General features: G+C 38.3%; 1 protein-coding gene across 1 annotated transcript; it reads right to left on the minus strand.

The window, feature by feature from the left end:
- Window positions 1-116: 116 nt before the first annotated feature.
- Window positions 117-12,664, minus strand: LOC139951286 (GA-binding protein alpha chain-like). Its single transcript, XM_071950092.1, has 10 exons — window positions 12,555-12,664; window positions 11,167-11,320; window positions 10,287-10,431; window positions 9,869-9,953; window positions 8,191-8,265; window positions 7,246-7,335; window positions 6,022-6,228; window positions 5,402-5,494; window positions 4,549-4,741; window positions 117-4,092 (listed from the first exon to the last, which is right to left on the minus strand). Exons 2-10 carry the CDS (start codon window positions 11,301-11,303, stop codon window positions 3,900-3,902), a joined length of 1,218 nt encoding a protein of 405 aa, XP_071806193.1. The 5' UTR covers window positions 11,304-11,320; window positions 12,555-12,664; the 3' UTR covers window positions 117-3,899.
- Between the last annotated feature and the right edge of the window lie 122 nt (window positions 12,665-12,786).

Below are 12,786 nucleotides of genomic sequence, written 5' to 3' on the forward strand. Positions count from 1 at the left end.
ACTTCTTTCTCGAAAACTACTTCACTTCAGAGGGAGCCTTTTCCCACAATGTTTTATACTATCAACCTCTCCCCATTACTTGTTTACCAAGTAAGGTTTTATGCTAAAATTATTTTGAGTAATTACCAATAGCGTCCACTGCCTTTAAAGCTAGTCCTACATTTGTAGATGTCAGGACGAGTAACACATCCTAATGCCTAACTTGAGATAAGACTAGTCTCAACTCTTTGTGCAACCCACACCTGGACAGCTTTGGTATGTCAAAGACCAGTCTTCTTACTTGGTGTATCTCATGATATGCTCAATTGGTCATCGAATTGGAAGAGAATAATAAAAGAAAAGACGCCCAAACATTTGAATGAGAAATTACCTCTCTTAAAAACGTCAGAGGGCATGCCGGTTCTCACATTGTTTTATACTATCAACTGCTCTCAAATGCGCGTATACCAAGTAAAGTAGTTTTTGTGCTAAAAGTTATGTTGAGTTGTTACCAAGTGTTCAGTGCCATTAAGTCTTATTCTCGTATACATTTATGTTCTTTCCAATGTACTCATTGAGTTACCAGACTTATACTGTGTTTGCCCCGGCAACCTCAATCAAAACAAATATCACTTTTACGTGAGTAAAACTTAAATAAAAACCTTAAAAGGGGATCAGATTGGACTGCAGCGCACAACAACTAAATCAGACCAACAAAATTAGTTTATTACAAAATTAAAAAAATAGTGGACTGAAAAGCAAATTCAGTATAAACTAAAACAAAACAAGTCTGGCCAATCTTGGGGTTTCGGTCCCTACTTAACTGCGTGGTTTTGTTCGGGGGAATAATTCTCTGGGGTTTTCCTCCTACATCTAAAACTGAAATTTCGTCATTGTCTTCAGTCTTCTCGTTTGGCTCTAATAAGAGCATTGAACATATGGGCAGTTCCACGTCATGGACATTACGTTTTGAGACATTTTTAGAACTTTGTTGGTCAGTTAAACACACCAAGTAGCTTTGATTTATAGTTTTGTGCTTGATACTAGTATCTTGTGTCCTAGTAAGTCAAATGATACTATGTATTTGGAAAAGTTCAAATTAATTAAGGAGTCAGAGCACAGCTAACGAGCGTCATGGACATTACGAAAAACGGAAGTGGGTTTTGGGTACAACACACTCAATTCCAAAACTCTGTGAAGTTAAAGTTCAAAATTTTTAGAATACCTTTTTATTTGCTAAACAGGGAAGTAGTTAACATGAACATTGATAATATTTTTAAGAAAACCTGTCAACTTTCTTGTTACACATCTTAATAGAGCGTCATGGACATTACATTTTGGGTTATTTTTAGCGTCATGGACATTACGTCAAACTTGTAAAATGATGCATCATGCTTTTACCCTGAATTTGTAAACCCATGTGCTGCCTTGCTCTTAATATGGGTTTTAAACTATAATGAATGTCCCTATCTTAATGTTTAACCTCTTCCAAACATTTTTAAGAACCAAACCTCCCCCAGAATCTCACTTAAACCCCGCCCCTCGGTAAGTCCCCTTTTTGCACTTTCCGTCCACATCCAACCAGGCTGGCTTCTGCCTTGGAGTAGTTATGATAGACCAGAGATGTAGGTATACATGAAGTAACCTTTTTTTCTAATTATCTTTAACATAATTCCCTTTTATGTGTTTCTCACATGGTAATTGTTCATCTTGAGTAATATACTGAACATCTTGCGTCAACATTTTATGACGACAGTATATGGAAATTAAACATTAAAGGTTTCTGTAATTTTCAAAGTTGATCTGGATACTGCTATGTTCAAGACTGGGTGAACAATTCCCAGAAGATCAGTTAAAATGAGTTGGGAGGACTTCTTGGGAGGAACAGGTCAAACATAGATGCTTCCTTAGTTTTCCAAATACGAGACGGTCATTGAGGTCATCCTCTACACGTTCCACCTAGATTGACCTGCAAAACAAGAACAGAGAACAACAAATGAAGGAAAGATTGGCTGCATAGGGCTTTGTTTATCACAATCATGTTTCCATGGTTTGTCTTGTTTTCTCTCTATACTTTTTCTGCCTCTCTACTCAAGTCTTAGCCATTCTGAAATTATGTAAAAATAAAAAATTACTTTATGTATGACGTCTTTGTATCCAAGCTATCCGTAGATGTGTACAAATCTGCACTACGCCTAGGCCTTGAGAAGTCCTCTTTGATGATAAAGTCTGTTTATAATGCCCTACATTCATCTAAACATGTCTCACCAACAGTTCACATACATTTCAATGTCACTTGAATGTTTTTAGGAAAGAACAGTTCCATGAGAAAACTCACCTGAAAATCTCGGATGTGAGCTGTCAGTTTGTAGAATCTGTGCACGATGTTGCCACTAAACGCGCTGCTAAAAAAAAGCTCGAAACCAAATTTCTGATGAGGTCTATGACAAATGTTCTCTTTGACTTGTCCAGGTTTACCTACAGTAGGTCCAATTGATAAATTGCAGCATTTACCTTCAAAAAGGTAAGTTTCATGTGACATGTAATGTCCATGACGTAATGTCCATGACGCTAAATGTAATGTCCATGACGCTCATTAGCACAGTTGTAATTAATTTTTTATGAATTTTCTTGCATTATAGGATTAGCCCCTAAAAACTAGCTTTGCGCATGAAGTCTCATGAAAATATCTCTTACTGGCTTTAGAATATAAAACTAAACACCATATAATGTCATGGACATTACATTTCATAATTGGTAATTAAGGGCTAATTAAAACGAGTGGCAGCACCCTGTGAATAAATTGACAATGAAGTTTCTTTAAAATTGTGAATACTTACCACCAGTTATATGTTTTAAGCCAAGAATAATTGAAATATCATCTAAAATGTAACCAGGAGAGCATTTTAGACAATTGTGCCAATCATTTCCCAAAAATCATGAATTTGGCTCAAAAAAAACTTTTTTAATAAACGATGAAAAACATGGAAAACCAAGGAAAAAAAATGAAACAAACATAGATTTGAAATCACTGGGTATCACTCTTTCTTGCTACTTTAAATTTAAATCCACAAATTTGACTTCAATTTTTTGGGCCGAGGACACTTTTTGGTGGAATTGCCCATATGTATAAAAAATTTAATAAAAACTAGGTCAAACTAAACCATCATCCACAAGACAGAACATGAGTCGGTAGAGATCAAGAATGCCTTTGCACTTGAGCTGCTGAGGCCATGAACGAACCAGCGACTTCGGCTACAGCTATGGCTTGATCAAGCGCGATCGCATTTTCTTCAGCACTGGAAAGATGTTGCGCACCACGACATGTTTGTCTGTCGGCCATAACATTTTAGCGTTAGTCATCTTGTTTGGTTTTCGCCAAAAACAGTATAGCGTTTGTCGTCTTGTTCTGCCGCCATTCCGCATCAGTGTAAACCGAACCAAATAGACTGGTTCCTCTCTTGCGCAATGGATACTAGCCTTCATTACTGTTGTTGGATACATGGAACATGTTCATGTCACCCGCATCTGCAGAAAGAAGTCGCATACCGTGACTTGTTTGTCTTTCACCCAAAACAGTATAGCGTTTGTCATCTTGTTCTGCCACCATTGCACATCAGTGTAACCAAATCAAACAGACTGGTTCCTTTCTGTGCAATGAATAATACCACTGATTCCAGGTATTGGATATCGGGGGAACATTTCCACGCTACCACGTGATCCGCATCTGCGGAAAGAAGTGGTATACATTGTACCTTGATTTTGTTTTCCTTTCACCCAAAACAGTCTAGCATCCGTCATCTTGTTCTGCCGCCATTCCACATCAGTGTAACCGAACCTTGGTGAATAGACTGGTTCCTTGATTGTGCAATGGATACTAGCATTCAATACTGTTGTCGGATATGGGGAACATGTCCACCTCACCACGTTATCCGCATCTCAGAATTCAGTGCCATACTGGCGCCTTTCTTGACTTTGTTTTTAGCGCACTGGGTGACGCGTTCATGCAGCTCGGCTGCGCTATAACCTAGTAAGCTTCTTAAGTCACATACAAACTGGTAGACGAATCTCTTGCCATGAACCTTAGCTATCATATCACCATCGTAATAATACCTGTAAAAATGGAAATGGAGGTGTTTGTTACATACGCAAAGAGTGGCTGTCAAAAAAAGGGCTTGGATTTTCATACTGAGTTCTAACACAGCGCTTTACACTTGTGACCTTGAGCAAGACACTTAACTACATGCTTCTCTCAACTCAGGGGTAAATGGGTACCTGTGAGGGCAGAGATGATTCTTATGGTTGTTTTAGCCGAGTAGCGCATTTGTAGCACAGGCTGTATACTCCCCAGGGAGCTGAGATGGTTTAAGGAATGAATTAAGGCCCAGTGACCAGGGGTAATAATGTGAAGCAGACAGGGGGCAGACCAGGGGTAAAGCAAGCATAGTGTGAAATCCTGTCATTATTCCCCAGGGTTGCAGCATAGTGTGAAAAGGCTCACTTTTAATATACATATAGTAACTATTTCTGAGAAATGCTAGGTGCCGTTGGGCGCCACTTTATATTTACCTGAGTGCTCTGCTTAATTTCTCGTAATTCATTGATGGTTTGTTTTTGCGTTCTCCCCACCGTTGGGCTACGAGCTCCGGATGCTTCAGCTTGAACTCTCCTTGTGTGCCGACCCACGAGATGCAATCCAGCATTCTGGTATCTGTCAATAGTTCTAAGAGGAACTGCCACAACTGGATCTGCCCGTTATTACCTGAAATGTAAACAAATATTTGGTTTAAAGGAACGTCGAAGAATTGGTAAAAAGCAAAAATCGTGAAGATCACAGATTTACATAGAACTTACACGGTCTAAAGATGATGATAGTAGAAAATATTCCTTGAAATATTTCTGTCTGAAATTTTATATTTGATGAGAAATAAATGATCAAATTTTTGCGTTTTAAGTTTATCGCTCAGTAAGCGTTTTATTCGTTTTTGTTTTGGCATCGATGCAATGCAAAATTTGTAATCGGTTGTTCACTATTCTCTCGTGACCCAGATGGCCGATCGATCTCTTTTACAGGTTTGTCGGTTTATGTATATGGTGGATGACTACACTGCCAGCAACTTTTTAGTTAGCAAAACCAGTTCTGTAATTTTCCTTTAACATTTTAAAGGAAATTTGGATCTGGATAAATATTGTCAATGCTCTATTAGACCAATCCAGTAGGCTCCGCTCACGACGCACGTGTGAGCAAGAACATGTGGGGCTCTCCAATGCCTTTCTGCACAACTCCGCCAAGCAGGCCAAGCATACGCGCACGCATGTCTGACCTTGTGATTGCGTTGTGATTGGTCAATACGCAATGGGGCGGAGCTTAATGGATCGGTCTATTAGTGAAGAAAGTCTGAAAATTTGAGCACTGGCTTACCCGTTCTGTTCCCATGACAGTTAAGTTTGTCATCTGATCCAAATCCTGTGATACGAAGGGGACGTTCCGGCGGCTTTCGAACCTCTTTTTGATCTGAAATGTTAACATTAAAATATCTTAAGGTGTGCTTAAAGGCATGTGTCTGAACAAGTTTAAGGGAATCCCCAAAAAATTTGCAAATATTAGTTTAAAAGTAAAGTGTACCTTTGTATTTTGGAACTGTGCGTTTGTTTGAATCTTGTATACAAATGTAGATGTACACAACAAAACATTACTAACGTGTGACAGTTTCATTTCAAAAGGTTTATTCATGGGTGCCAGTCAGAACCCGTTCAACCTGTAACGTCCGTATAGCCAGGGATCACTCAAGCTTATGATACAACCTGGGAAGCGGCATGCAGCCAAGGGGACGCAACTTTTAATTTTGTTCCAAATTCAAATAATCATCTCAAAACATATCTGTTTGCGAACACAATAGCCTTCAACTTTTGGTTGTCTAGTGTCATTGTGTATTAGCAAAGTTCTTGTTTTTTTGCGCCAGGAGAGTCATTATTGACAGACATGGCCCACTGGAATCATTATTATTATTATTATTACTACTAATAATATTTTTTACTCACAGTTTTTAAGAATTTCCAAGTGGGACCACATAAGCTCGACATTTGGTACCTTGGGCAACTGAGCGATGAAAAACCTCTTGGTTAATTGACACAATTCCTCTCCATTAAGCTGCAGCTCCTTCGGCATTGTACATGTGTCCACAGTGAACTCCTTCGTGGCCCAATAGAACCAATGAATAGTCTGGTCCTTCGTCCAGTCTTTAGGAGCTGATGGTTGAAGTGTGAATAGCAATGAGGGTTAATAAGTCAGGGGAAAAGACTTTAAAGTAGCTTTAGGCCCAACCTCAATTCCAGGGGTCACTGATCTCACTGCACCTATTTTGTTTCCAGTCTTGAAGAAACAAATACACAACTCTGAGAACAAACGCCCCCCCCCCCTTTGATAAGTGGAATTGTCCAGTCTAGGATATCAAGGGCATTCAACTTGCTCCGGGCATTGCGAATGAGAAAAACAATTAAATACATAACATCGACCATACCTAGGAAAGAACTATAAATAAATAGTAAACTTGACAGTACAACTAGGTATAAATCTCTTATTGTGGGCTTGTTTTTCTGATAGCACTGTTGCGTCTGATCTGCACTCCAGCAACAATCAAGCACCCTTGGCCTAACGTCTTCACTTAAGGATCCTGTCGAGTAATCAACGTTAACGTAAACAGCTCTGAAAAGAGCCAGTGTGGTCTTGACATTTCAAAAAGAATACTCTGCTTGTCTATAAGAGAATGCCACAGACAATACTACTATGGTGGGGTAACACAATAAAGGAGGTGGCATAAATCTTAACAACTGAAATATTCTGCAATCTATACTCTATACTCGGTCATTTAAAGGCAAGTGGACACTATTGGTAATTACTCAAAATAATTATAAGCATAAAACCTTCTTGGTAACGAGTAATGGGGAGCTGTTGACAAAACATTGTGAGAAACGGCTCCCTCTGAGGTAACGTAGTTTTCGAGAAAGTACCGGTAGTAACTTTCCACGAATTTGATTTTGAGACCTAAAAATTTGTTTTGAGGTCTTGAAATCAAGTACCTGAAAGCACACAACTTGCGACAAGGGTTTTTTTCTTCCATTATTATCTCGCATCTTCGATGCCCCAAAGAGCTCAAATATTCACAGGTTTGTTATTTTATGCATATGTTGAGATACACCAAGTGAGAAGACTGGTCTTTGACAATTTGCCAATAGTGTCCAGTGTCTTTAAGAATGCCAACTCACCGAGGGGTATTCCTTGCTTCTCTTGTTCCTCCTTGTAGCTGTTACACACAACCCATTTACATCCCGTCCCATCTTCCACCTGTACCGGAGCTGGTGAAATCACAAAGAGAACATGAAAACTCATCAGTTAAAAGGTTGAAACAAATTCTTAAAAAACACACCATATACATACAAATTAAAAAGTCTAAGCCAGACCTTAGTAGCACAAACAAGGCACTGGACCCTGTTGGTTATTATTTAGAATAAAAAAACACATAAATACTGACTTGGTAACAAGCTGTTGATAGCATAAAACATCGTGAGAACCGGCTCCCTCTGAAGTAATGTAGTTTTTGAGAAAAAGGTTATTTCTCACTCAAGTAATCAAAAACTTCAGGCCTCATATTTCTGTTGCAAGTTCGACGACCAATAAAGTCCAAATTTTCACAAGTCTACATGTGTGTGTATTATCTTATACATAATGCTGGGACACACCAAGTGAGATTACTGGTCTTTGACAATTACCAAAAGTGTCTGGTGCCTTTAAAAGATTAAAACAAATTATTTAAAAAAAAACACAGCCAGCGACTTAAAAATAGAGTTTCAAGACCATAATTAACACAAAACAGTGGTAGACTTGAATGGTGTTTGAAGCTTTGCATGGTGTGGAGAATAAGAGTAACTATAAATAGAAATATGAACAGTACACTTGCGGGTACAACCATGAATAAAATCTCTTTTGAAGGAGTGGTGGCTCTGAAATGAGCCGGTCTGGTATTTACGATTCAAACGGTATACCCTGCTTTACTATACTCTAGACGAGCAGAGTATACTGTTTCAAACAGTGATACCAAACTGGCTCTTTTCAGAGCCAACACTTCCTCAAAAGAGACTTTACCGTTCATATTTATACTTATAGATCCCCTCAGTGGTAGACTAATATTTTACTAGTAGAAAAATTCATACCTGCTCGCTGCTCAATTGCAACTTCAACTGTGATGGGTTTTATGACATCGACAATGTTAATTCGAGGTTTCACTCCTGCGCAGAAATTTAAAAACAATTTCAAAATTAAAGTTGCAAGTGTGACTGAATTGTGTCTGGTGCAGTGACTTGCTTCGATACACACAGAATGCTCTAGTGATTCTTGTCATGCTCGTAGACCTTTTGTCTTTGCCTCCCCCTTTACAGACCGGGAATTTCATCTCTAAAAGGGCGAGGCCATTTTAATTTTGCAAAGGGCACTTACACTGGTAAATCAATGGGAAACTTTTGAAGGGGCACTTAGGTCAAGACCAGGGCACAATTTCATAGAGCTGCTAAGCACAAAAATTTGCTTAGCATGACATTTCTTCCTTGATAAAAACAGAATTTCCAACAAAATTTCCACATGATTTTCAGGATAAGCAAACAACAGCTGAATACCAGTAACAAGAAAAAACGCAACAAATGGAATTTTTTTTGGTAATCCTGTTTTTATCAAGGAAGAAATTTCATGCTAAGCAAATTTTTGTGCTTAGCAGCTCTATGAAATTGGGCCCAGGGGACCAAGGAGGCCATGGTTGCCCCTTCCCTCCAACCCCCCTTAGACTGGGCCCTTGTCTTTATCCACTAGGACATAGACATGTACCTGCTACTCAGATCCAGTGATTCCATTGGATACAATGATGTTGGATAAACGTGCACAGTGACATGAGCTTTCCTAGATGCCCCCAGCAAACAGTACACTGCTGACACATCAGCAATAGAATTTGACTGTGTATCTATGTGAAATGAATGTAGGTCAAAAGTGAATATACACACTGGTTTGGAGGCAGGTCTCTGGCGTTATTCACGAGCCTCGAACTGTGACGTCAGATGTTCAGGCCACAACCCTCCCCCCTCCCCCAAACTTTGTCTCCTTCTTCATTGTTCATCCCTTGCTTTTTTCTGTCTGCTCTTGACTGCTTATATTATTATATTATTATACCTTCAAGAAAACTCTACTAGGGTCGAAACGTCCGTCCAATAACTATTTGTTGTATGTATAATTTCGCCAACAGTACTATCATTTAGCCTTTGAGAAAGACTCTACTAAGATCGAAGCGTCTGGCTAGTTGTATGTATAACTTCACTTCATGTTCTTCAAACTCCAAACTAATCAATTAGGATAGTTCAGGGCTCAATTTCAAAAAGCCTGTAAGCGCAAAGTCTTGCTAAGTACAGAAATCTTGCCTAAAGGGAAGGTACACGTTTGGTAATTACTCAAAAAAAATATTAACTTAAAAACTGACTTGGTGACAAGCGTTGGAGAGCTGTTGGTAGTGTAAAATATTTTTGGAAACGACTCTCTCTAAAGTAACGTAGTTTTTGAGAAATATGTAATTTCTCACTAAAATAATTTTAACTAGAAGTCTTTTATTCCTATATTATGAAAGCACACAAATTCGTCCAATAAGGGTGTTTTTTCTTTCATCATTTTCTCCCAACTTCGATGACCAATTGAGCCCAAATTTTCACAGGCTTGTTATTTTATGCTTATGTTAGGATACACTGAGTGAGAACACTGGTCTTCGACAATTACCAAACGTGTTGCCTAAAACAGAAATAGGTTTCTAGCCAAAATTGCATTAAGTTTACATTAACAATATTGTTTAATGTTTACCTTGTGCTGATATGACCTGTACACTGAACTGCAATACTCCCTTGGCAGTGACTCCCTGCTCGACCAAACTCTTCTCTTCACATAACTACAAAACAAAAGAATTATGAAGTCAGGTTCCCTGCTGTAAACCAAGATAACGGAGAGGAACGCCATTGCCTCTGCGTTAACCTGGGCCTGGCTTTGAGACATCCGTCGCCGTCGGGGGCGTGATGTAGAATAACAAATATTAGCACCTAAAATCATGGTGTCAGTGCAAAAACATTGATATCTTGCATGAAAAATTTCTCAGAAGTACCTGCATAAAACAAGTACGCGCAGTAGAGGCAACATTTACTGTGGGAGATAAAAAATTTAAGCCAAATCAAGAAATAATATTTTAAAACTGAGGCGAGAATATTGAAATACTAAGAATGTTTACCAATGTACTGTTTTGTAAGTAGATCTCATGGTCTTTCAGGCTGCATTGTAACCGTTGCTCCAGGGCCTTCTTCAGGTTTATCAAAGGCTCCGCTATGTCCATCATGTGAGATACAACATTCTGCGACGTTTTGGGCGATTCCCCACTGAAAGACAAAAACAAGGGAACAAATTAGACAACTTTAACTTCTGATTTAACAATCAGAACCTACAAACATGCTTACACCATCGAAATGTTTATAACATTTTATCATTTAGCGTTCTAGTGAATACATTATTAACTCAAGTGAACTAAAGCCTGGTTCGTACTTCCTGCGAATGTTTCGAGCTAAGCAAAGTTGTTGCGAATTTGTGACATAAAAATTTGTATACAATACAATACAATACAATGGGTTTTTATATAGCGCCATTTCATTTAGACCACAGCGCTTTAAACGAACAATAGCAATGCAGATAATACAACAAATGAATAATAAAGCAATAAACAGACACTAAGGAAAAAGATGTTTTTTAAGTGCTTTCTTGAAAATAGGCAGTGAAATTGAGGTGCGTATTGTGATGGGAAGATGGTTCCACAGTCCTGGAGCGGCTAAGGAAAATGATTTAGATGCAGCGGATTGAAGAGATTTGCTGCTCGGTTTATTTTCAGCAAGACGGGTTTTGTCTGATGCTGAGCGAAGCCCAGCCCTAGTTTGAATGTGAAAAGAAAAACAAGATGAAAGATATGTATCACATTTGTATTTGCAGTAGTTTAGAAACAGGTTTCAGATTAGAATAGAGAGAACGTTTCGAAGCATCCAAAAATTGTATGGATGCTGTCACTCATTCTCTAGTGCCATTATTTGTGAACAGCGCCCTGCACTGTTCAAAGTTTACCATACCATAATAAAGGTAGTGTTTTTCCCTCTTGTTTTATCTCCATAGCGGTAAGGACATGATCATCTTGCTGAGGCTGATCAGGTTGGTCTGGTTCAACATGTAACAGCTCCTCTACAACATCTAACCCGACGTCGTCCATGACTGCAAACTCTCTCACTAAAACAAATAATTGGTAATCAATAATGCAATACATATTTTCAATGGAATTTCAGGAAAGATGTTGCGTAACCTTTTATTCACAAATTTTTACCAAAATTCAAACAGATCTCATTGAGTAGATATTAATAAGTTACTAAAATTTCATAACAAACTAAAAAGTGGTGGCAGGATACAGAATTTCTTCTTCGTTATCATGAATCCTTTACTAAGTCTAATTAATACTACAAACACTTTAGGGGGGTGGGTGGGGCTACGAGGAATTTTCTTTTATCCTCACCACACGAAATATATATTGACAAACCTGAAACCTGTGTTAACTATTTGGTTTTGGGAATATTTCCGTAAAATTAAAACCTGCCACTACCTTTAATCATTTCACTTGTCCAGCAGAAAATCATGAGTTAATCCCATTTATTTATTTTTTTAGATTATTATAAAATTATAATTTGATTTATTTTTTAAATTTAAAGCCATTGGACCCTTTCGGTTCAGGAAAAAAAATAAAAGTTCACAGATTTACAAATAACTTACAGGGTTTACAGAAGGCAATGGTGAAATACTTCTCTTGAAATATTATTCCATGAAATGCTTTACTTTTTGAGAAGACAGCAAAACAATATAAATTCTCATTAACGAGAATTATGGATTTATTTTAAACACATGTCATGACACGGCAAAACGCGCGGAAACAAGGGTGGGTTTTTCCGTTGTTTTCTCCCGACTCCGATGACCGATTGAGCCTAAACTTTCACAGGTTTGTTATTTGATATAGAAGTTGTGGTACACAAAGTGTGGGCCTTGGACAACACAGTTTACCGAATGGGTCCAATGGCTTTAACTTAAACAAAATACAAATGAAAAAAGTTGTGTTGTGGGATACAGAAACTTCTCTGTGCAGTAATTGTGGTGGTGCACACAGACAGTTCAATTCTTCATGGCTGGTCCCCCCCCCCCCCCAACCAGAGACCCAGAGCATGAGCAGAGGTTGAGCAGAGGTGGAGTGTCATCAATCCTCCCCGCCTACCCCCTCTCAGAGTGCAGTCAGACTATGTCCATACTCTATGCTCTGTCCAGCATGTGGGCGAGAGTGGAGTATCAGTAGAGGTCAACTTTTTTAACAACCTAAATTAATGGAAATCCTGCATTCATGACTTGATATTCACACTTTACAACTAATTAACACACTAACATGATAATCAAGCACTCATACAGCAATGATGATCACACTTACCTGTTGTTCAAGAAGAGATTTCGGCAAATTTTGACTGAAACTACAGCAGAATGGAAGCGTTTATTTACTGACAAAACGGAAGAAAAACAAAGGCTGGTTGATGAAACCGGATATGCCAAAAATTACATTTTTAATTTGTTTCAAGATTATTATTTTTTATACAACTCCAAATATTTTCTTGTTGCAATATAATATAAAACTCGAATTTATGATGATACGCTCCTAAATTGTA

The sequence above is a fragment of the Asterias amurensis genome, chromosome 19 (assembly GCF_032118995.1).
Source record: "Asterias amurensis chromosome 19, ASM3211899v1".
In the NCBI taxonomy this organism is placed as follows: Eukaryota; Metazoa; Echinodermata; class Asteroidea; order Forcipulatida; family Asteriidae; genus Asterias; species Asterias amurensis.